Below are 24,462 nucleotides of genomic sequence, written 5' to 3' on the forward strand. Positions count from 1 at the left end.
AGAATTTCTTCTCAATAGCCTATATAAYCCTGCCCTCTGGCAGTGTGAAGACATTCCCCCCATCCTGTCTCTCCAGGCCCTTCCTTGTCCAAAGTCCCTCTCCAGCACTCTTGGAGCCCCTTTAGGCCCTGGAAGGARCTCTGAGGTTTCCTTGGAGCGTTTTTTTCTCCAGGCTCAACACCTCCCAGCTCTCCCAGCCTTTCTCCAGAGCAGAGGGGCTCTAGGTCTCAGAACATTCCTGTGACCTCTTCTGGACTCACTTCAGCAGCTCCATGTCCTTCCTGTGCAGGGGCCCCAGAGCTGGAGGCAGCTCTGCACGTGGGGTCTCACCAGAGCAGAGGGGCAGAATCCCCCCCTCACCTGCTGCCCATGGAGCTGGGGATGAGCCCAGCACAGTTTTGGCTTTCTGGGCTGCCAGTGCACATGGCATGCACTGGCATGTTAACTCAGCCCCAMGTCCTTCTCCTCAGGGCTGCTCTCCATCCTTCTTCTCCAGCCTGTGTTTGCATTTGGGCTTGCCTCGATACAGGTACAGCAACTTTTGTCTTGCTGAACTTTCCATTTGTTTCTGCAGATAACAGTGTTGTCCTGAGAATTGGAGGTTGTAGGTTGGGTCGTGGTGAAACAATGGTAACTCMAAAATTCACACCCTGTTACTTCTTRTTGAGGAACATAGTTTAGCTGAGAAGGCTGGGGAGATTCCCTAGCCCTTCATTTTTTTTGTTGACGGGTTTCTGGTTTGGGATTCAACTTGCTTGCCTCCTGACAGATCCACAGAGATTTTGGTGCCATCTTTGTTTGAAACATGCTGACTGTGGTGTTGTCTTCTCTGCAGCTGATTGACATCACAGGCAAGAACCAGGACGAGTGTGTGATTGCTCTGCATGACTGCAACGGAGATGTCAACAGAGCCATCAACGTGCTGCTGGAGGGCAATCCAGACACGGTAGGTTTAGGTCCTGTAACTCTGCTGAGGCCTCATTCAGTGTRGCTGCATATTTGGAGGTGAGGCATCTAGAATTATCAAGATGAGGAGAGCCACTATGATTGACTAGTTCCACAGGAACATGTGGGACTGACCTGGCTGCTGAACACTGCTCTGTGGGCTTGCATAGGCTGTGAGAATGGCCCTAGGCCTCAAAGGACTGGAGGAGAAAATGCCATAAGTAATTAATTTCCTTTCTATAACTTCTGAATCCAAGCAGTTTGACAATAGTATGGTGRCATCTGTGTGTGCTTTCACACTGTTTGCTCATCAGGGCTGAGTGATGTGTGTTGAAAGACAGGTATGTGTCAGCTGTGGTTCCTTTCTGTCAGAGTAACACAGTTTTTGTGTTTCTGGCCCTAAACATTCATGTCTCAGCAAGGCACTGATTGGCTCCTGTGCTATGGTTTTGAGGGCCTTTTTGCTGTTTGTTATGGTGGAGTTGGGCTTGTCTTTTGTCTCTCATGCAGGTGCTTGTCTCATGCAAGCTGAGGTTGCCCCCAAGAGCAAGAATGCTTGTTTAGAAGGAACCTTCTGCCTTCATGCAGATTGTCATTCCTTTTTTGACAAAGATAGCAGAGATGCAAGTTCTGTTACAGCCCAAGAAAAAGCCTACAAATGTCAGATCCTTCCAAACCCCTGCAGATCTCACACCTCCTGGCACCCTGCTTTAGTTGTAGCCAGCTCAACTCTTTGTAGAATTGACAATCTAAATATCATCTTAGAATATTATGCTTAGCTCATTTTTTTTTTTTTTTGCCTGTGGTAAGCCCTTGGGGTACATGGATGTTCTGTGCACCTCAGACTTTGTTCTGAGATTGGTGTCTCATTCTCTGCTTGCTTTGGCCTCAGCCAAGTTCTGTACAGCACATGTATATGTTCCTCCTTGTCTTTAGAAAGCCCTTTCCATTGACAACTGAATAAAGTAGCTTTTGGAAAATCCTTTTAGAAAGCTGGATGACAGGGGTGTGCATTGCTGAGGCACGGCTCTGCCACAACTGTATTATCCTCCACGTCTCTAGTAATCAGTGCCTTCTAGTCAGAGAACAAACCTCTGGTGTCATAGCAATTTAATTTCCTAGAGAAAYGCATTGCTTATGAGAGTAGCATCCAGGCCAGTGTGCAGCACACGGTGCTGTGTAGCAGCCACACGAGGCCCTACAGGGCAGGGCCATGGAGAGGCAGATGGGGAGCTGGCAGAGGAAATGCTGGGCTGCCTTCCTCTTGCCTTGTGGTCACAGCATCACTGAGCACAGGCAGCCCCTGCACTGCCATTAGTCAAGTGCCTTGGAGAGACTTCTGGCCTGGATCCAGATTGTGCAGCAATCCCAGAAAGGGGATTTTCTCATAAGAAGCAGACCTGCTAATTGCTTGGGTGCTCTGGTGCTGAAGACAGCTTACCTGCTGGGCTGTTACTGGTAATATGCTGTATTTCAAACAGTAAAGGAGCAGACATGATGTTAGTATTGGATTAGATTTGGTGAAAAGTGTTTACTTGGAATACTGTAATTTTAAAGTTTTTTTTCTGAGCCAGATACCTGTGGAGAAAGACTATGGCAGTTTTGGGTTTGATGGCAGTTTGTGCTACCATGTTGTTGGGTTTTTTTGTCACTGCCCCTGCATTCTGCCATTCAAACCCAGCTGTTGGCTTGTCTGCCAGTTGTATTTTCAGGTGATTATCAGTGACTTAAGACTGTTTTTAATCATTTTAACAATGTGTCAGTTTGAGAGTATGAAACCACTGCAGTCTGTCAGAAAATACATGGGTGTGGCTCCACGGCAGTGAGCTGGAAACAAGCTTCACTTTTTGCAATTGAACTTGCCTGTTGGATAAATTATGTGATGCTTCCCTCCATCTGRGCTGATGTTTAGGGGAGAGGTTTTGTTAATCACTTTGCATCTCCATATACCCCCAAATGTTGACTGCAGATCACTATGAAACATTTACCTGGGTTATTCTTAGAGCTCCTGATGACCTGTGTGAAATGGCAGGCTTTTTTTAAGCAAGGTAAATTTATCCATGCTTTGAACACTGGGAGTATCATGCCCTCTCTATTGAAGAATTTTAGTAGATCTTTGCAGAAATAGAATAACTCATTTCCTATTACCTCAAACTGCGTGCCAGTCAGCTGTAAGAAAGTTTGCCTCAAAGGAAGGAGRTATGCTGTGTGTAGGCTGATAGATTCCTTCAGAAAAAAATTGGTCTGGAAATCATTTTTCCAGAGATCCCTGTTATATTCTCTGTATATTCTATGTTTAAATCTTTATGTATTTGCATCTTTCGTTGATCTATGATTAATTTCGTTGATCTATGATTAATTTTGTTCCCCTCTGCATACCTTCAGCATTCCTGGGAAATGGTTGGGAAGAAGAAAGGTGTCTCAGGACAGAAAGAGAGTGGACAGACGGAACCCAGTGAAGAAAGCAAAGAGAACCGGGAGCGGGAGCGGGATTTCAGCAGACGACGTGGCGGGCTGCCGAGGCGAGGACGAGGTGCCAGCCGTGGAAGAGAGTGTATGAACCTGCCCTTTAATAACCCCCAAAACCCTCACACCAGCCTACTCTGTGCTGTATAATAGCTGTCAGTAAAGCTTTTTGGGCAGACACATCTGTGGGGAAAACCACCCGTGTGTTTTTGGATCTGTTTATTGCTCTCCTCTCTTTGGGTGATGCCCTCTCTACCATCAGCTTAAATCAAAATTTCAGGGGCTATGTGGTGATGTGGTCCCCTGCACAGACACTGCATTTTGGGGTTTGAGRTCTGGTCTAGTATCCCTCCTAAATCAGGATGAGTCTTGAAATTGCCTTTGCMTTGTTCTGTTTTTCAGTTCGGGGCCAGGAGAATGGGCTAGATGGTGCTAAGAGTGGAGGATCTTCTGGAAGAGGCACGGAAAGAGGGAGACGGGGACGTGGCCGAGGCMGAGGTACACACAGGATGTTAGGCCCAAGAGGGTGGGAGGAGAAGAATGACATCAGTGTATCTATCTCCCATGAGGTTCCAAAACTTCTTTTATGGCAGCAATTACCAAACTGAAAATATGCATTTGTTTCTTCTGTTCTTGTGCTTACTTCTAGTGCCTACATGTTGCTTTCCCATCTTAAGGATGCTAGGAACAGTACTTAGTTCTTGCATCCTATCTGCGGAGTTTGAAAARTATTGTGCTATATTACAGAGGTGGGAATTATAAAAACCTGAAGTTAACTATTTTGCAGGTGGGCTAATGGCTTGTTAGCAACAGAACCTGCACCCTCATCACTCTTGTACAYGTGTCTGAGCACCACCACTGGCTTGGGTTTTAAATACTTGGGGTAGAAGTTAGTTTTACCCTGAAATCTGCTGCTTAGGAGTTAATGCTGAGGTCACATACTGCAGAAATCAGAACTTGGGGTCCAGTACTTAATGGTTTGTGCCAGCTGGAAACCTCATCTGAGCCTGGAATGATGCATTGCTAATCATGCTGCCAGCCAGCTGAGGTCATTCCTAAGCATCTAAACATGCTGCTGGAAATCCCATCAACCCAGGAAGATCCTCTCCACTTTCAYATTCTGGGCATCAGAACTCCATCCATTGTTCAAGTGTTTCTTTTCCGAGTGACACAGAGCAAAGAGACACTCAGSACTGTGTGTATGTGTGTGTGTATTTACAGGTGGCTCTGGACGGCGAGGGGGAAGATTTTCTGCCCAAGGCATGGGGTAAGCTTCACTGACACAAACCACAGGATAAATAAAAGTCATGCATAAATAATGCTATTTGTGTCAGTCATTTCTGTTCCCACTTTCCTTTTTTTGTTAATAAGGCCCAAATTATAGGTAACATAAATTTGGGATGRCTGGTGTTGYTAAAGCATCTCTCTRCTCAGAGAACTGCCTTGTGAGATGYGTTATGGTCTGAATAAAATCAGTTCCTTTCAAAATGCTTTGTCAGAGTGAACACTTCCATACTCATATTTCTTACAGGACTTTCAATCCAGCTGACTATGCTGAGCCRAGCAGCACAGATGAGAATTATGGGAATAGCAACAACAATACGTGGAACAACACTGGGAGCTTTGAGCCGGACGATGGCACAAGTAAGTGTCTTCACATGCATGTGAGCTGCTTTGTATTGAGAGGGTGAGTGGATTTTGCATCCATCCAGTTGCACTGAAGACATTCTGGGCAGATCTTAGGCTCAGGGAATGGTTCAGAGATGGATTTTGATGACCCTGATACTTTGCACCCTTTGCATATTGGAAAGGGGAGCTGGATGATTGCTCTGGAGTGAGCTTGTGGGTGCTGTTGCCCAGCAGAGGAGCAGGAACATTCACCTGTATTTTCCAGTGGAAACCGTGCTACTGCTTGGCRAAGTATTTTTTATAAACTGTAGTGTGATGAGCAGATCCAAGTTCTCCTGATGTTTGGTGCATCCTCCAGAGAGCATCACTCGGAGTCAGATACATTGTTCTTGATTTTGATACTGGGAGCATTCTCACTTTTATGGTCATCTTGATCAAACCACAGTGGGATGGGACTTTGTTACAGAAACTAACAGAGCACTTCTTCAGTGTTTGAAGCAAACGTGTTTGCTGGGTGATTATGAACACCCAGCTGCCCCTGCACATTCTCCTGCATTGCAGAATTGATGCTCTGCGTTTTGTTTCACATAGGCTCAATGYTGAGACACAGGTGAACTCAGATTTTGTTGTGACAATGGGACAGTCACAGTCCTTGACTGTAAAAAGCCTGTTTAGGGGGGACTCAGTGGTGGTTTTGTTGTCTTTTTTTTACAGAGCAATCTTGCACCACTGCAAAATCAAACTATTTTTCCACAATTACTGAGCATTTMAATAAATAGCACATCTTGAGTGTAAGAAGCATCCACACCTGTGTTAATGGTSCTTTAGGCCACTTTCATACTTCTTGATTTGGCTGAAATCCTGATAGTGTTAGTGTTGAGGAGAGGAATGGGGGTGGTTAATTTGATTTTTTTTTATGAATTTTGTTTGGGTTTTGGTTTTTGTTTATTTTTTTTCTTCAGGACAGAGAGCTGTTGTGGAAGGAGGGTGTTTTGTGAAATACCAGCAGAGTGGTCTCTTCTTGGCAGCAGAGAAAGGGGTTTTAAATACCAGAGGGAGTAGTGTGGGAATGTGTTAGGGGCAGTGGGTRTGCTTGCCTCCGCAGAAAAAGGGATCAGAGAGGACAAGCTTTGTGTCCTGAAAGTTTATCTGTCTGTTAGGAACAGACTTCTGTGTGGATGGGTTTTTTTTTTTTCCTGTGTTGGTGTTGTGTGGAATTGTGGAATGAAGTGGGTTACAGTATGGTTAGAGGGAACTGAAGATTCTTCTAACAGAACAATTCCAATTTGCTCTAGTACTACAACACAGCTGGAAAGTTTATTGTGCAGCTCTACTGGTCACCTGTGTTGTGTGTGGTTATTTTGTTTCCAATTTAGTAGCCACAGGTATCTCTTTAAATTAATAATATCCACAGGTACAATGTGACTGGTGTACATGGGGGCAATGAAACTCACCTTCACTTCTTTAAGTCAAAATTTCACTGGTTGTCTTTCTTTTCTTTTTTTTTTGTTTCAGGACTTGATTTCATTGGGGGTGAGGGGTCAAATTATCCCCGAAAATTTGACACTGCTCCTGGTACGATACATCCAGGTGCACTAACTGCCCCGGATACCTTTACTTTAAAGCTTTTTTTAAAAAAATCTGAAATATCTGTGGATATGTCATTCTTCTCTCTCTTGATTTGTTCATTTTAATTAATATTTGACATTTGTTCTGACTGTGCTTTTACTAACACTGACACCTYGATTGTAAATTGGGAGAAGCTAACACCAATTCCTGTGGATTATGCAAATTTTAACTTTAGCCATTGCTTCTCAATGCCCAGAGCAGCTCAGTGTCCACAATACTGACAGAGTATCACACCCAAGGGCAGGGAGTGTGAGACAGCTCAGTCACATTCCCTTTGTTCCACATCCCAAAAGCTGTGACTTTCTGTTGTCCCTGTGCCATTTCTGCAGCAGCTCTGCTCTGGCCTCCCCACTGTCCCTGCTTAGGGTCACAACACTGCTGCAAGGGCAGTAGGTTTGGCTGAACTCTGTGCTTTGTCTCTAATTCTGGCTGCTGCTGGGTGAGCAGTGCTCTGGCATGCTCTGGCTGCTCCTCTTTGCTTCCCTGCAGTTGAAGATGGTGGTGGATTTTGTGATGACATGGATGCTTGATGGCAAAGCTGCTCTGTGCCTGGCTTCTTTATTTCCTGCTCTTATACCATTATACCTTATGAGGCCAAGAGACACYCAGGAGATGATCCAGGTTGCCTTATCTCTATAGAATTCCATTGGTGTCCATAAAAAGGCCAACATCCTGTTTGACTTATCTCCTCCATCTAACCTGAGGTCTTGAARTTGAGGCTAAAGGACCTCCCAGAAGAACTTGCCACTTGCCTCTTGAAGGTCAGGGCAGGAGAAGTGTTGAGGCAGAGGAATCTCTCTTGCAGGGGCCTGAAGGCAGGTAGACACACAGGGAGTGCTTCTGCTGTGTTGCAGCATTTCCTGGTTCTCACCTCAGGGTTAATCTTTAACTTCCACAGGCAGCACCAGGCCATCTGCTCCAGCMCTGCCATTGTGGTTTTGCTGCCCTTTGGCTTTGTTTGGATTTACATTCCTTTGAGGTGCAGAGTGGGGGCCCTTAGGTCTGTTGCTTTTCCAGTCCAGGGTGACAAGCCTGGATCCAGTCCTTGAGAGGCAGCAGACTGCCTGCTGGGCTGTGGGAGGAGCAAGCTGGGTGGTTATCTTCCAGTTTAAAATGAAGAGTGAGTGTATTTGGGGAAGGATGTAAAAATCTTGGAGCCACAACAGGGTTTTTTCCTTCACCACATTCATATTTGCACATGTTGTTAGCTTAATTTTATTTTTCCCCTTTTCTTGGTTTGAGCAGCTTCAAGACCAGCAGCTCTTTGAAGGGCTTTCTGAAAGCAAAGAGGAAGGCTTGCTGTTTAGATAGTGTTAGTAGGCTCAGGGTATTGCTTGTGTTGCAGCTCTCCCCTTCAGAAGAGCTTGATGGAGAGTGATGCAGTTGGTTTCTTTAGGAAAAAAAAATCCATGCTGTGCTAGTTGGGGGCTTTCTGGAATGTTTCTGGTGCATGCCCAGTTATACATTACAGATCTTTGATTTTCCATCTGCCCCWTTGTGTGTAGGGAGCTTGAGCTGTGCTGAGGCAGTGTCTGTACTCAAGAAGTAGATTTGCCAGGAAAGYCCTGTCAATGGCTGCTCTTCATCTGCAGGGTTTCCTTCTGCTTTTAGTGCTRCTTTGCTTTTCTTCTTATTTTCCCCAAACAAACAAGACTTAAGAGCCCCATGCTCTGTTCCTGCATGCACAAACTCTCTTGTCTGAGGGAGACAAGACAAGCTCTCCTGTCTCCCTTCTTTCTGGGCCAGCTGCAGGTACATTCAGCTCCCARTTCACCTCTTGGGTAAGGCTTTAGCTAGAAAAGTGTTTCTGATCCATGAAAATCTAGAAAGCAGCCTTTCTGCTACTGCTGTGAGTGCTCCAAAAATCTAAGGATTGGGAAAATTTAGGTTTCTAAACTGCAGATGTGTTTTGTGCTGAATATGTTGATGCTTCTGGCTGTGGAGGAAGGTGTAGTGTGCCTTAAAACTCCTGGCACTCTGACAAGTGATGTTGTATTAATCCATCTGTATTTCAAACTTGAATATTAAAAAAAAAAAAACCTAGGAGACTTCTTGAATTGGCTCAACATGTCAAGCAAAACAAAAAAMCRATGAAAACTGAATAATTCACAGATACTTATTTCTTGCACTAATTCCCCCAGTTCTAGACAAGCAGTTATTTGAATACACARTTGAAGTGTATATGGGGACATCTGTGTCCTGCAGAAGAACTCAGCATGTTCTCCCTCCCCATGTGCTATGTTTTRTGCTGTAAAAGGGCTGATACCAACTTGTTCTGTCCCAGTAAGTGTTTTCAGGATTAACCCTATTGGCGCTGTCAGATTTTTTTGATCTGGTTTGTGTGGACTGAAAAGCTACACAAAATGTGGCTGACTTTATGATCTTGAGGATTTTGGGGATGTGAAAGCTCCTGCTCTCTTCCCAAACCAAATTTTAGTTGTTAAATGGAGTCTGAAACTGATATATAATATTCAAAATACAGAGGTTAAACTGTGATGGAAGTGAGGGTTAGAACAAGTTGAAGATGCAGCCAGGCAAAACTYTTCTTTCTGGTGAATTTGGCTCGCTTAAATTGCGCTGTGTTGGATTGCAGCTGAGGCCTTCTGCTTTTCTCCCTGGTACTTTAAGCTGCATGCTTTGAGCATATCTCTGAAACTGGTCACAGAAAATGCAAGAATTGCTTAGTCCTTTAAATTTTCTTTTCTGAATCCTATTTGGTTGTGCACAGAAGGTTCTGGTGCACTGAGTTTCAAGACCTTTTTTGGTGGGGGTGAAGATGAAGCATGGGAGTGGCTCCATTATCCTTAAGTTTTTATAGAAACTTGAGGTTTATGTGGATGATGAGATCCTATGCCAGAGCTGGCAGGAGGCCCATGGGGGAGATGCCCTGTCCGAGCTGCTGGGGTAACACTGACTGCTTGTGAGTGCACAAACCTACAGCTACTGCAGTACAAGGGGAAGTCAGGAAAACGGCACAAGCAGGCTGGGAACAATGCTGGGGCTTCCTTGCTGAGCTCAGCTTCCCTGTTGGGTGTTGGGAGGGTGTGCATTGCCCTATCTGCCAGCCCAGCAGACCCTCTTTTTCAGCCCAGCCTGKCCCAGCAAGGCAGAGGTGATCCCATTATGGTGCCTTGACCATGAAGTGTGGGTTGGGGTTGACTGCTTGAACTTGTCTGGTTGGCAAATAAGAGTCCTCCTGGCACTCTGCAATGCTCCCCAGTGCTCCCCCAGCTGTTGGAGGTAGAGCTTTGATGCATGCATAATTTCTGTACCTGTTGTTGTCCTTGTAGGTGCATGGAGGGCAGCAACAGAAGAATGGGGCACRGAAGACTGGAATGAAGATGTAGGTATTTTCCAAACCCATCTCCTCTGTGCATCTGCCAGCAGGCTGCTGTCCTGTCTATACACACAGAGCTGCCAGGGGAGCTCGAAGCCCATCCTTCCCAAACTCTGGAACACCAGCCAGGCTCCCAGCCCCAAGAGCTATGATGAATAAGTTATTGTCACAGCTTCTAAAGGATTTGTGGAATAGAGCTTGTMATAGGAGCCCAAGACAGGAAAGGATCTCCTGGGTCATTGAGGCTGGTCCTCTCATTTCCTGGAACTGCATGATGGAATTCTTCCAAAAACTGGTCTGACTCCACACAGGACTCTTGCTCCACTCCTCTGGTGCAGTTGCCATTCAGTTTTGGTCACACCAGCAGCAGATTCATGGTTTCATGCACATTATATGCCTCTGCTGGTCCTTGTGATTTGGGCAGAAAACAAGTTCTTGACTTTACCTTCTKATGTGCTCTTTGGTGTGTCTCACCATTTTTTGTTCTGTACCTGGTGTTCCTCGAGGGGAGAATGGACACTCTCAGGGTCCTCCTTTTAATGCCTATCGGTTTCTTCTGAAATGGACTTCAGTCCCTCTCCAAATCAAGAGATGAATTCTGTTCTTGCAGATGGGAGCAGGGTTGGGCTTTTTTAGTATTATTGTTAGATTTGCATGCTCATTTTGGCTCTGCCAACAGAATGGGCAAAGCATTTGCTTTCCAGGCACTGACTGAGGGAAGCACTACTGCTGTGCTTGGAGAAACCAGCTTTTCTTTGTTCAGTCAGGTCTCTGCTAGYAGGGAGCCTTTGAGAACCTTTCTTACCCTCTGTGTGAGATGCTTCCAGGAGTTCTGGACTTTTTAAACTCTGGGAATTCAGTTTGTGGCAGCTCTTCAGTCTGGAATAGAAGCTGTTCATACTCAGATATGTTCCAGGCTAAATCACGGGTGGTCACTGACMGTCCATCCATTTTTGAGCAATGTTRTTTTCCCTTCCATAGTTGAAGTAGATCTGTTGGTCACATCATCCAAGTGAGCCCAGATCATTGGAAACACAACTRTTGGTTCAAAGTTTCTCCCTTTGCCTTGTCTACCAGTTTTGCAGCTCCCTGTGCAATGGCTTTTGCAGATCTGTGCTGCCTGCCATTGACTCAGAGCAGCAGCCCTAGAGGATTTGTGGACTATGGGAAATTTGTAGAAGGGTTTTTCTTCACTGGCATGTGATTTGACAACTTGCCTGAGAAGAAACAAATGAAATAGAAGCTGCTTCTGATAGGAGCCAAATGCTAGAGAAGTTTCAATCTAAATACTTGAATTTCTTGAGTTTTCCTGTGGCTGTTTGTCTCAAAGATTTCTGTGCTTTGTGTCACAGACACTGTTACAAGGTGCTGTTCTGACTTTTGGATTCTTTTTTCCTATTTTATCTTTCAGCTGTCAGAGACAAAGATCTTCACAGCTTCCAATGTGTCTTCAGTGCCTCTGCCTGCTGAGAATGTGACAATCACAGCTGGACAAAGGTGAGAGCCCATGGTGATGCTGTTTACCTGGGAAAAGTAACACACTGGTCTTGGAGCAATTTGCYATCTTCAGCTAAACCTTACTAGCTAGCTAAAATGCAGCAACTGTGAACGAGATGAGGTGAATTTAAATGGAAGAGCTGACTTAGGAATTTCTGGGTTCTAATCCCGAATTAAAATTTTTCTAGGTTCTGTTCCTGGCTCTTCAGGTTTGGGGGCATTTTTTCTGTGTTAAATGAATGTAAAGTGTGATTTAAATCAAAGGCCATGCAGGGTCCTGCTTGGTCAGTCTTTCTTTTTGAGGTTGCTACTGGCAATTGWGAGTTAATGTTCTGTGGATTCCTTCAATTTGCAAGGTGAAAGTTGTGAGGCTGGAGGGGTAATAGTGTTCCAATGGAAGTGGGAGCTTCTGGTAACCTTGTTGTGTTATCTWTGTCTCCCCAGAATTGATCTGGCAGTCCTGCTAGGAAAGACACCCTCTTCTATGGAGAATGAGTCAACAAACCTGGAGTCATCCCAGACTCCTTCCCTGGCCCAGCCACTGGTGTTCAGCAATTCTAAGCAGAGTGCTCTATCCCAGCCTGCYTCTGGAAACTCCTTCTCTCACCACAGCATGGTAAGGAAATGCTGGTCCCTGCCAGTGCATGGTTTCTGTTGGCTGAGGATGCTTATCCCCTGTTCTGCATCTGTTTGGGTAATATAGGAAATACAGGAATATAGTCCTGACACGTGCTCACTGTTTGGGGCTGGTAGAACCAAATAATTTGCCAGACTGCTTTAAAAGCAGTGGCCTGATGTCCATTGCTCAATTTGAAATAATTAGCATAATTTCTCCTCACCTTGTCAGATTTGCAAGCACAACATTTGTTGTGCTCTAAGGAAAATAAAAACTGTTGTGGTCCAGGGCTTGCAATTTCAACAGTTTGAGAAATGGAACTGGTTGGGATGGAATGCTGGCATCCACTCCAGCATGACAGGAGGAGGAAGGAGACRTTGAGTCAGAGTCAGGGATGTGCATTGACCTGGACAGATGCTGCTTTGTGTGACTTTAGGAAAAAGAAAGAAAAATTGTTTACTTAATGGTGAGGAAAGTTAAGGAAAGATTTTCAAAACCACATTAACCGTAAAGCCAAGATCTCCTGGTGTTTAAGTGCAACTGACTGCATGAGAATAATTATGTACGTTTTTTAAGATCCTGTGTATTAACTTCCTTTGTAACCCTCCCTRACACTGTACCATGGCATGGTTTGGGCAAGAGACAAGCATAGCTGTGCTCACACACAATGGAGGCTGGGAAGGGGTGTGAGCCCTTCCTGCCAGCAGTGTTTAAGTGTTTGGAGCTCAGGAGTGTTTAGCTGAGGCACCCAGTGAGAAAGCAGGCTACAGTGGGCTTAGGTTAAGAAATGTACCTGTCCTCTAAGCCAAATTCCAAGCCATGGGAGATGTTGACTTTATCTCTTTGCTGAAATTGCAGGTGAGCATGTTGGGGAAAGGGTTTGGAGATGTCGGGGAGGCCAAAGGCAGCAGTACCACAGGGTCGCAGTTCCTGGAGCAGTTCAAGACAGCCCAGGCTCTGGCTCAGCTGGCAGCTCAGCACACCCAGCCTGCTGGGAGCACCACTGCTGCTTCCTGGGACATGGGATCCACCACACAGTCCTCGTCTCTGGTGCAGTACGGTAAGGAAAAGCAGCRTGGCTCCTCAGAGGGGAGGGAACGTGTTCCCCCAAAACTGCGGAGCAGTGGTGGGAGGGAKTCAGGAGAGGGTCTGTTCACAAGTTCACAACCAATTCAGCTGAGCTGGAAAAATTAAAAGAGCTGTGGGTGAGACTAAAATATAACAGTGTGTGTGAGTCYCTCTCTGTTCCTTTTATACTTGGAACAGTTGAATCTGTCATTCCAGACAGCTTCAGGGCCAGGGATCTGGTGTTCCTGAGCCTCTCAGTGTTTGCAGAACTACTTCCCGGTGGAAAGCTGTGGCAGAAAAAGGTCTGAAAGGGCACCTCTGGAGAATAGCTCCCAAATACCAGCTCATTCAGTCTCCTCTCCCTGCTGAACTCATATTATCTTTTAAGGGGATGAGATTTGCTGTTAAATGCCAAGAAGTTACTCTATCTCTGGGCTGACATGAGGGAATAAACAGGGATTGAGAGGCTCTTTTAAGATGAGAAGATGAGTTTTGCTGTGGTTGAGTGCTAGTGCCATTTCCTTCAGCTTGTGCTTGTTAYAGGGAAATGGCTCTGGTTCAAATCTAAGCTAAAGAAAAATTGAGTTGCTGTACTAGCGACAGACAGTGTTGGCAGCTTCTGATCTTCTCAGACAAGAAGCCTCAGAGGAGAGTCACAGAGAATAGGAGTTGGTTTTGAATGARCTGCAGAAAGGCTTAGTCAGAARAAAAAGGTGAAGCAGTGTCCTGAGYGGGCAGCCCCAAACAGTGATGTTGCTTGGAGATGCCTCATCCCTTCAGGGGAAGGAGCAGGCAATGGAATGCAGGAGTATTAACAGAGATGGGAAGGAAGTGGCCTGCAGGACTCTTGATGTGCAGTGCCCACACGAGGGACTCTGGAGTCCAGCTTTTCTTGGAGAGTGGAGGACTTCTGCCATGYAAGCTAGCTTTRTCTTGTAGAGRTCAGTAAAGAAACTGATGGAAGARGGGCTAAAAAAGGCRTTTTGWTGKTGRTGAGARTGCAAGGCTGGGAGCAGAGATGCCRAAGTTCTCTGCTCYCTGATTTCAACAGGCTTCAGGATGAAATACAGAGGAAATGGATTTATTTTTCTTAGTAAGTGTCAGAAATGGATTTATTTTTAAGGAAACTCTGCTTACTCACCTCTGTCTTATCCCATAGATCTCAAGAACCCAACAGACTCTTCCGTGCATAGTCCCTTCACCAAGCGTCAGGGCTTCACATCAACTTCAACCATGATAGAAGTGTTCATGCAGGAGAAACAGCCTGTGGTGACTGCTTCCACAACCACGCCGGCWCCCCCTTCCTCTCCATTGCCCAGCAAAACCAATCCTGTTCCCCAGATGTCCCCAGGGTCCTCGGACAACCAGTCTTCAAGTCCCCAGCCAGCMCAGCAGAAGCTGAAGCAGCAAAAGAAAAAAGCATCATTAACATCAAAGGTGCAGACCAGTGTTAGAGCTGGAGAAAAATCCATTTGGGCTGTTGAGGGGAGGTCTGGGCTTGGCCTTCCTGCTGTCAGCACTGGGTGTTTGTGTGGGTGGTGGAGCTGTGTGTCTGCCTGGATTGAACAGTGTAATTCAGAGGCTGCAAACCTGTAACTGCCATTGTGTGCTGGGAAACGTGGCTACTGAAGCCATTCTCTGGGCTAATTGCAGAGAATGATTAACYCGTTGTGTTGTTCCTTCCTTGCAGATTCCTGCACTTGCAGTGGAAATGCCTGGCTCCTCGGATATCTCAGGGCTAAACCTGCAGTTTGGGGCGTTACAGTTTGGTTCAGAGCCTGTTCTTGCCGAGTACGAATCGACGCCCACAACCAGTGCTGCTGTGAGCCAGTCTCAGAGCAGCCTGTACACCAGCTCGGCCAGGTGAGGACTGGGAAACATTCATCCAAGCTGGCAGCTTTGGGAGCTCACTGGTCTTGAGTTGTTCTGCATACTAGTAGACCCTTTCTGACTGTTCTTTGGTCACAAAGGGGGGACAATGTATGCAACAGCAAAGCACAAGTTACCTGCACACTCACTGAGCGGCTCTGTGGCTCTTTGACCTGCRGTACTTGCACAGAAAGCAGTTTCCAGCTGCCCTTAAACTGTGTTGGAAACACAGGAGGGGATTCCCCAGCACAACTGTTCCATGTCTCCGGTGAACGAATTCTGAGTGCTTGTTGTGCAAACTGTTATTCYTTTTYCCCCATATTCTTACCTAAAAGCCCGTGATTTTTTTTTCAAAGCTATAATAAGTCAGAAAGAAGGGAGGTCATATCCACCACTCCAAGTAGAGAGTCCCTGCCTTTATTAACAAAACACCTGTCTTTCAAACCAAGACAGTGCTTTGTCCTTTTTGCCTGGCAAACTGGGACACAGTGGGGTATGTGTATCTATGTTGATGGCAGTTGTCAAAATGAAGTGTTTGTCTTCTGTTGGACTGACCCTTAGTAACTGGCCAGTCTCTTGAGTGCTGGCAGCTCATGAAGTGTTACCTAAGGCACAGCTGGATGTCCATGGTTGGGCTAGCCCTGCTCTCTARGCATGTTTCTTGGCTTGGCTGCTTCATGTGGTGCCTTTATAGGGATGCTTGGGGCTTTTTATCTTGAGTATTCGAAGTGAAGAGCMCAGTCTGGGTCAGCAGCTTACAACAGGACTGTTTTGCTGGAAAATGTAAAATTTTGTTGTTGTTTGTTTTGTTTTTTTTGTAGTGAATCTTCATCCACAATTTCGTCCAATCAAAGCCAGGAGTCTGGTTACCAGAGTGGCACAATACAGACAGCAACATTTACCTCCCAGAATAGTGCTCAGGGACCACTGTATGAACAGAGATCCACCCAGACGAGGCGATACCCAAATTCTATCTCCTCCTCGCCCCAGAAAGATCTGACCCAGGCTAAGGTAAGAGAACAGCTTTGTTCACCTGTTGTGCTGAGTRAGCCTTGTATGTGAGGTGTCTCAGGGGAAGCTGAGTGGTTTATCAAATGGTTCTGTGATCCTCCATCCTCAGTGTGTGACTCGTGGGCTTTCACAAGAATTCTCTTCTGGCTGCTCCAGCTGCATTTTGTGCCTGGACCTGGGCCACTGGGGTTAACAGCAGTCAAACTGATTGTAGGGCATGTGTTGTGTCATGCAGRGTTACCCTGCTAGAGAGGGGTGTGCAGCCAGAGAATTTTGTTTTGTCTTAAGGATTTGATTCTTGCATGCTGCACACCAGTTCAGTAACATTGGGATTGGCTAATGAATTTGGGTTGAGGATGTTGAGGCAGTCTAACTATGAGCAGCAAAGAAACTTGTTGCACTGTTTTCTCTAATGTACACTTGGGGGTCATGCTGGCATGGGGCTAGACTTGGGACTGACCCCAGCACATATGTTGGTAGCAGGAGCTTTTCATAACTGCTGAGGGAGTGTGGGAGAGAGCTGACACTTGCTCTGCCTCTGAAAATGAGCAGCTCTAATGCCCGATACTCCTTTTCTCTCTTCTTCCTCAGAATGGTTTCAGTTCTGTACAACCCACGCCATTACAAACTACACAGGCTGTTGAAGGTAAGAGTCTGTCAGTGCAGCAGGTGTCCTGCATCTCTTGTGTTCTGATCATGTTCTCTGCTTTGAATGAGAAACTTTATCTGTGCTGATAGCAAGTTCCTTCCTGTCTGGACTAATTGCTGCCACTCAGATTATTTGCTTGCCTTGAAACATTCAGCTTTCTGCTGATGAATCCTTGAGATCCTTGAAGGACCACCTATGTCAATAATTTGCTTTGTGTGTGGAAGGCACCTWATCTGCAGATGTTGAAGCTCTTTGCAGAGCTGATGGTAGTGTTGGGGTAAAGTGAGACATAGAACACAATCATAAGTGGATGACTGGCTGGCAGCAGTGAAAGAAGCCCCAAATCTCCTGGCTTCTCTGACTGATCACTTGCTGATCCTTGTCCTTGTCATCCTCTGGAAGTTGCAAGTAGCTGCCCTTAACCAAAAGCTTTGGTTCTCAGGTGCTACAGGCCCTGCAGTGAAATCCGATTCCCCCTCTGCTCCCAGTATTGCACCTCTCAACGATGGGGTGTCTGCATCGTCCTTGCTGACAACAGCCAGCCAACATGCAACAGCTCTGAGCAGCCTGAGCCACAGTGAGGAGCTCCCCAGTACAACCACTGCTCAGCTCAGCAGGTGTGTGACTTGGGAAGGGTGGGGGTAGATTTCTAAAGAAGAACTAGAAGCAGGATTCTATAGTAGGCATCAGAGTCTGTCTCATGCAATGGGGAAGACTAAGATGGCTCATCCCATTCAAGCAGATGGGAAATGGGATGGTGCWACCAATGATGACTCTCTCACATTGGTTTGACACCCTTTTATTTCTCCTCCTGCAGTGCATTACCCACCCAGCAGAACAGTCTGTCCTCATCCACATCCTCTGGGCGAACATCGACTTCAACTCTTTTGGTGAGTCTGGGTGTGTTCTTTGCACTGTGTGTCCTGTTTCTGCTTGGCTGGTGGGGTCTGCTGGGGTTGTGACAGGATCTGCCAGGCTGCTGGCTGTCCTGCTGGATGCTGTGTGGAGAGAGAGGACACAGGTTATGTCAGAGCACTGTCTATGCACCTGTGGCTCGAGGCTGTTGACACCRTGCCTGTTTCTGACTGAGCAGCACCTTCTTTTGAGCCTGTAGTAACCTYTGAAGGTGCTGCAGAGTCACAGCCACATGTCAGAGCAAACTGATAGCTGATGCAGTGTCACAAAACATCTCTACTGCTGGAGCTCTTGCAGTGGAGTTCCTGGGTATCAGCTTGTGCAGCGAATAAATCTCCATGCTGCAAATGTGGTGTCAAGCTCTGCTCCYCTCATCAGACAGATGTGTTGGAGAGAGGCTTGTTAGCATTAGGGGTTGGCTGCTGTCAGGATTTTGGACTTAAGTCAGGTTAACTGTGGAAATGTCCAGATGCAGAGCCATCAGTGGTCTGCACAGACAGTGGTACCTGTGCCCTTGGTTCCATCTGCCTGGTCCCCTGACTCTCCTCCCTTCCTTTCCTAGCACACAAGTGTGGAGAGTGAAGCAAGCCTCCATTCTTCTGCTAGTACTTTCTCCACCTCCTCCAGCACGGTGTCAGCTGCCCCACCAGTTGTCAGTGTTTCATCCAGCCTCAGCAGTGTCAGCAGCCTGGGGCTCAGCCTCAGCAGCAACTCCACGGTGACGGCCTCGACTCGCAGCTCCGTTGCAACCACATCAGGTACTTTCCTGAGTCCTGCTGTATCAGAGGAAGGTGTGAGGGCTAAGAGAGTAAAATTCTGTTGTCTGCTTCCCTGTGGAACTTTTCCTTTCACTTTCCTTTTCCAGGAAAAGCCCCTCCCAATCTCCCTCCTGGAGTCCCACCGTTGTTGCCTAATCCATACATCATGGCTCCAGGGTTGCTACATGCCTATCCGGTGAGTGGAACTTTGCAGTGGTGTAGTGCCAGCATGTCCCTYCCAGTACCCTCTGCAGCAGGGAGGGATGTAGCATAGTGGGGTAACCAAAAACTGTGGCATAGTCTAACAGGGCTGCCTTAGACTTAGGTGGAGTTTGGACCTGGTGTTTTTTCCATGATACCCATGTGCCCGTGGGGGTAAATATGTGTCCTGATCACCCCAGAGCAGAGTCTGTGTGCCTGTTCTCTGCAGCCTCCCCAGCCTTTGAGGAGCCCTTGGGCAGAGCACATTGTGTGAAAGCACAGAGCTGTGTTAGAAACGTGGTGTGATAAAGGGTGAACAGTCAGGGCAAGGGTAGCGACAGCCACAAAGTCTAGGGGTGTGTCACACCCTCTCCTGAAGGTGAGGACAGATTTCAGTTTTGGGGTGATTTCCAGAGAAAAACTGTTGAGTGGCTTTGTGATCTGGAGCACTTTTCCTTTGGGCAACTCACACAAACTTCCAGCAGCATCAACCATGTAGGGACTGGCTGTCTCTATCTGGTGGCTTGTGTGGCTGCTGACCATCTGCTTCTGGCTTTCTCTCACATTTATCTAAATGTTTAACCTAAAATTAGGTGTCTTTTAGTCCATGTCCCTAAAGTCATCTCTGGCTCTTTTTTTTAGCCACAGGTGTACGGATATGATGATTTGCAAATGCTCCAGACAAGATTCCCATTGGTGAGTACTGCAGAGTGGCAGGGACATGCCACTTCAACTGGTGCTGCATGGGGTGGGACAGGTCAGCTGTCCTGAAGAGCTGGCAAAATGGGCTGCTTAGTGGATGCACCTCTCCATAGCAGCACTGAGGGGTTAATGAGTTGCTCCTTGGCACGTGGGGARCTGGGAGCATGAGTTCATCATAAAGCAGTATCCCTGGTGAGGCCAGGGAGCGTGAGTTATAACAGCAGGGCTGTTACAGAGGTTCACCTCTGATCCATGACACAGCCAGTGACTAAATACCTAATGAGAACAGGCTTTATTTAGCAGTAGGACATGTCCATTGTCTTGTGAAGCAGGGGTGAAAGGTCCAGGCAATTTAAGGACTGCATACCAGTAGACCTTATCTGGTTCTTCTAATAGCCAGATGAGGGGGATGGTGCATGCTACAAGAACCTGGGGCTGCTGTAGGTTGTGATCAGCCTGGATGTGGCTGGTTGAACTGCAACACTCAGACATATTTTGCAGCTGCAGTACAGAAATTCCTCTCTCCCAAATRATACTGCTTTGCACTTTGGACAGAGCTGACAAAACATCTTCTTGTGTTTTTATTCATCAGGATTACTACAGCATCCCATTCCCTACACCCACCACGCCACTGACTGGAAGAGATGGCAGCCTGAGCAGCAATCCATACTCTGGTAGGGAAAAAGACTGCTCTGCTTCCCATCCCATCAGGGTTTGAGCTGCTTCTACTAATGTCCTGTGTCTTTGTCCACTGGAGCTACATCTGCACCTGCACTGTGCCTCCTGCACTGCTTTTGGTTTRGAGCATGCTTCTCATAGATAAATTCTTGCCTTTCCTTTGGGCATCTGGTTGTGTCRAGGTCTGACACTGGGAAGAGGTGGGCGAAGTAGGAGTTAATGGGGCAGTTGGAAAGGGAGTGAGGAAGGGCTGAAGGATTCTGCAAGGCCTACAACTGGGGTRCTGCTTTCCTGATGCTTGTGAAGCAGGTGGTAAGCAGTGCTTCTCAAGCACTGAGTGTAAAAATACAAAGAAACACAAAATATGGAGAAATCACGTGTTTTTTCTATGAGACAGTCTCATGGAGAAAGCAAGTGAGAAATTTGGGACCTGTCAAACTCAACCCAAGCACCCTGTGAGTGTGTGACCTCTCACTGATCTTGGTAAGTGCATTTATGCACTGCCAGTCCACAGTGGGCAGTGACTGTGCTAAGCTTTCAGATGCTTTAGGAATCGTTGCACTTTGAGGTTCACTCCTTTTCTGGCACCACTTCTCCTCAGCTTTGTCAGGAGCTGGTTTGTGGAAGTGCTTTTGCTCAGCTGACACTGCAATGGGAAGCTCCGAGCATGGCTCTATGTGAGCTCTGAATAGGAGAGTGTTTGGTGGAAGAGCCAAGCAGGTGCTCATGAAGATCAGCACAGGGAGCTTCCCCAAGCTCTGCACAGCCCAGCAAAGATCTGGGTTGTGTTCAGTCCTGCTGCTGGTGCACAGAAAGGGATGAGGGACAGCTCTAGCATCAGGCTCTGCTGGCAGGTCTATCCAGTGCCAGATTGTGGCACTTGTGTTAGCTACTGTGGGCTTCCCTTTGCCTCTGTAGTCCTGTTAGGGCCAAGGAGCAATTAACAGCTTCACCTTATCAGTGTGCAAAGGTCTGAGGGCTCGTGAGGGCCACAGTCCTTGGCAGTGGCAGGAGGGAGCGTGATTCAAGTCACTGTTTATCAAAAGACTGCGTCACCTTTGGGCAGAGTTGGAATGAGCTGGGATCTAGCATCTGTTCTTCATCCTTCTCTCACCTCCTCTATTTCAGGTGACTTAACAAAATTTGGCCGAGGTGATGCCTCTTCCCCAGCTCCTGCAACAACTCTGGCACAGCCTCAGCAGAGCCAGACCCAGACTCACCACACCACACAGCAGACGTTCCTGAACCCGGCGCTGCCTCCTGGCTACAGTTACACCAGTCTGCCATACTACACAGGGGTACCAGGGCTCCCCAGCACCTTCCAGTACGGGCCCGCCGTGTTCCCTGTGAGTTTCCTGGAGGCAAGGGGTGGGATTTGGACAGAAGGGTGGCACAGCAATGCCTCTCCTCACTCTGTTCCTCTCTGTTGTGTAGGTTGCTCCTACCTCTTCCAAGCAGCATGGTGTGAATGTCAGCGTCAACGCATCAGCAACCCCTTTCCAGCAGCCCAGTGGCTATGGCTCTCATGGGTACAGCACTGGTAAGAGAMCCACCAGAGCACCTTCCACAGCAGCAGGGCTTGCTCCCAGTTTCACTGGCTGTGGTAGGGACTGCTATCTTAGGGCTGTAATGGAGAAAAATACCAGGTGCCACTCCCAAGTAATTTGCTTATCCTTGGAAAGGCCTGGGATTGTTCTGCATCCAGGTCTGGAGCAGGTTTGGGGGTTATAGATCACTTCATGCCCTCCTCTGTGCCCTGCAGTCAGCTGTCTGGAGCCTTGGACCCGTCAGAAGCTTAAACTTTTGAATTGTTTGGCTTTGTTTGGGTTGTTTTTTTAACCGTATGTGATTAACGGAACAGCAGTTGTTCTGCATTTGAACTTGTCTCCCATCAGTATTTTGCAGACATTTATTCTAGGGAAGTGTCCTTGACTTAAAGATGTGGGAAAGTCATGAACCTGCTGCCTGTCTTGGTACTTGGTGTTTGGCTGACTTAGGCAGGGCTGYATTTGGGTCCCTCTTCCAGTGTTTMAATTCCCCTTGGCCTCTTTATTYACTRCATTAGAGTCCTTCAARGTACTGTTTTCTCTTTGCAAAGGTATTTCAGCTTTGTACCAGGTAATCTGGTGCTGAGTCCTTCAAACTGCTTTCATTTCAGCACTTTTTCCAGACATTAAATAATGGCTGAGGTGTCCTCTGGGCCACCCTTACAGACAGCCAACACCCTGTGAAACTTGTGTTATCAGTCACTGCAGTAGCCATCCCAGACTACAACCAAGTTACCTTTACATGCAATTGCCTGTTTCACCCCCAAAGAGCTTTTGGGCTGTTACTGCTGCTGTGCCACATGCTGTGGATTTGTTTCCCTCTGTTTCCTGTATTCCCCAGCTCTCCTCAGAACTGTTTTTTTTTTTCTATGTTTCTCTGAGTGACAGCCAGCCCTTTAGCTGGTTCCTGGAGGCATTTTGAAACCATGTGTCCAAAGCAAAATTTACACTCATGGGTGCTTTGCATGTGGTCACACCAGGGCCTGGCTGCCCAGGCCAATCTATCTGCAGACTTTTGACCACTGAAGCTCTCCACCAGGTGCTGCTGGCATTTGCAGCAAGCAGCTTCTGCCTAACACCCACCTCTGCCTTCTCCCCAGGTGTATCCGTGACATCCAGTAATACAGGGGTGCCGGACATCTCGGGCTCTGTCTACTCCAAAACTCAGGTTAGTGTCTGTGAGTGCTCCTTGCATTGCTGGGGAGAAGCCAAGCTCTGAGACAGCCTCCCTGGGCAATAAGGTCTCTTCCCCTTGGATCAGTKAGCCAGGGAGAAGGGAAATGCTTGACATTTCCCAGCTTAGACCAATTGCAAGCCCAGAAAGAGCCATAAGAGACTCTATCCAATGTCTGCACTACACGCTGACTCTGAGCCTGATGTGTAGAGATGGGGAGGGGCACACTGCCAGCCTGTTCCCAGCCCTTATTCCACCGTTGGCATCTCCTCTTTAGCAATCCTTCGAGAAGCAGGGATTTCACACTGGAACCCCAGCAGCCTCCTTCAACCTGCCTTCGGCGCTGGGCAGCGGCGGCCCCATCAACCCTGCRACGGCAGCGGCGTATCCCCCCACCCCCTTCATGCACATCCTGACCCCACATCAGCAGCCACACTCGCAGATCCTCCACCACCACCTGCAGCAGGACGGGCAGGTAAGCAATGCCCCTTGCTGGGGCATCTCCTAGGGCTCTTGCTCCCCCTCAGCTCCCCCTGTCCCTCCCTGCCTCCCTCCCTCATGCTCTGCGGCGGACACACGCAGTGACACGCACATGCTCACACCTTCACATACACACAGGGCCAAAGGYACAAGGACAGAGTGAGAAGGAAGGCCTGGGGTGCACTCTGCCGGGGTGGGTACTCAGCACAACCCCCCTGCTGCTGGCTGCACCAYGTATGGCCAGGTAGTGCCCCCTCACACAGACAAATCTGGGGCACCCCGACCTCTCCCATCCTCAGAGGGGCAGCTCCACAGGGGTTACTYGCCATAGCCACAACCCTGCAGGAGCTTTCAGGTCTAACCGTGGATTTCTACTGTCATAGTTTGTCCCTTTATTTTACATATCCTGGTACTGCAACAGCTTCCATATTTGCAGATGATACTGTGCTGCCAACGCCAGCAGGAAGATCAGGTAATGAACTCTCTGAAAATGCATTGCACTTGCCCTGGGGTCTGCCCCCACCCCTAAGGCTCCCCTAAGGATCACATAGCCCCTTCCTTCTCCCCCGTGGCCCCATGAGGTGAGCAGAGAGGCCAAGTCAGGATGTGCACACACACGCGCCGCGCGCAGACAAAACCCACACCGACCCTTCCCTGTCTCCCTGCTGCTCAGTGGCCAGCTCAAGCTCCCCRTGGCCCTGTGTGCTGCTGGCCTGGAGGAAGGTGCAGAGCCAGGGGAGGGTGCTGGGGCTGCCAGGGCACAGATGGTACAGCTGTGCAGTGCCAAAGGCAGCCCCTGTGCCAGGGAGCTCAGCTGAGCTGAGGWGGATCAGCRGGTGCYGAGGAGCTGCTGCCCAGGGCCRTCTTCTGGAGTAGGAKTAGGCTGRRGCTGCTTCCCCTGCACTCACCACCCACTTTTGCTTTTGCCCCTTCCTGCAGAGCGGCTCCGGGCAGCGCAGCCAAGGCAGCTCCATCCCCCAGAAATCGCAGGCCAACAAGTCCGCCTACAACAGCTACAGCTGGGGTGCCAACTGAGGCCGGGCCCCCTCGCCACCACTCGCTTCCAGAAGAGAATCCCAGCGACCCCAATGACGACGAAGGATCCCAGGGAGGAGAGAGCCCTGTGGCGGGGAGCACCTGGGCCCCCAGCCCTGGCAGGGCCCCGCAGGGCAGGCCGCAGGCACCTCTGCGTTGTCTGTCTTCAGCCACTTTCCTGTTGTATGTAATATAGAATTTGTATTTTTTTCTTTTTTTTTTTTTTTCCTTTTTTTTTTCTCTCTCTCTGCATTCA

At 47.8% G+C, this 24,462-nt stretch overlaps 1 protein-coding gene and 1 non-coding gene across 6 annotated transcripts in view; both read left to right on the forward strand.

Moving 5' to 3' along the window:
- The window catches only part of UBAP2L (ubiquitin associated protein 2 like), a 29,437-nt gene extending 4,989 nt beyond the window's left edge, over positions 1–24,448 (forward strand). For 3 of the 5 annotated variants that reach the window (XM_057382408.1, XM_057382409.1, XM_057382407.1), the window contains 25 exons: positions 836–946; positions 3,331–3,499; positions 3,814–3,909; positions 4,633–4,678; positions 4,943–5,055; positions 6,556–6,630; positions 9,960–10,012; positions 11,418–11,503; positions 11,948–12,119; positions 12,978–13,179; positions 14,347–14,624; positions 14,878–15,050; positions 15,878–16,067; positions 16,659–16,713; positions 17,159–17,333; positions 17,534–17,606; positions 18,194–18,389; positions 18,497–18,585; positions 19,233–19,286; positions 19,885–19,966; positions 21,099–21,316; positions 21,405–21,510; positions 22,618–22,685; positions 22,969–23,166; positions 24,111–24,448. In XM_057382408.1, coding sequence (XP_057238391.1) covers positions 836–946; positions 3,331–3,499; positions 3,814–3,909; positions 4,633–4,678; positions 4,943–5,055; positions 6,556–6,630; positions 9,960–10,012; positions 11,418–11,503; positions 11,948–12,119; positions 12,978–13,179; positions 14,347–14,624; positions 14,878–15,050; positions 15,878–16,067; positions 16,659–16,713; positions 17,159–17,333; positions 17,534–17,606; positions 18,194–18,389; positions 18,497–18,585; positions 19,233–19,286; positions 19,885–19,966; positions 21,099–21,316; positions 21,405–21,510; positions 22,618–22,685; positions 22,969–23,166; positions 24,111–24,206 — 3,174 coding nt within the window. In that variant the 3' untranslated portion in view covers positions 24,207–24,448. The remainder of the gene's footprint in view (positions 1–835; positions 947–3,330; positions 3,500–3,813; positions 3,910–4,632; positions 4,679–4,942; positions 5,056–6,555; positions 6,631–9,959; positions 10,013–11,417; positions 11,504–11,947; positions 12,120–12,977; positions 13,180–14,346; positions 14,625–14,877; positions 15,051–15,877; positions 16,068–16,658; positions 16,714–17,158; positions 17,334–17,533; positions 17,607–18,193; positions 18,390–18,496; positions 18,586–19,232; positions 19,287–19,884; positions 19,967–21,098; positions 21,317–21,404; positions 21,511–22,617; positions 22,686–22,968; positions 23,167–24,110) is intronic. The other 2 variants (XM_057382411.1, XM_057382412.1) reach the window with 2 other exon arrangements.
- Positions 19,652–19,786, forward strand: LOC130583231 (small nucleolar RNA SNORA58). The gene has a single exon (XR_008966409.1). It is a non-coding gene; the product is annotated as a small nucleolar RNA SNORA58 (small nucleolar RNA).
- Positions 24,449–24,462: the final 14 nt, after the last annotated feature.

The sequence above is a fragment of the Malurus melanocephalus genome, unplaced genomic scaffold (genome assembly GCF_030028575.1).
Source record: "Malurus melanocephalus ecotype Western Australia unplaced genomic scaffold, MMel_1.1 scaffold_567, whole genome shotgun sequence".
Classification (NCBI taxonomy): Eukaryota; Metazoa; Chordata; class Aves; order Passeriformes; family Maluridae; genus Malurus; species Malurus melanocephalus.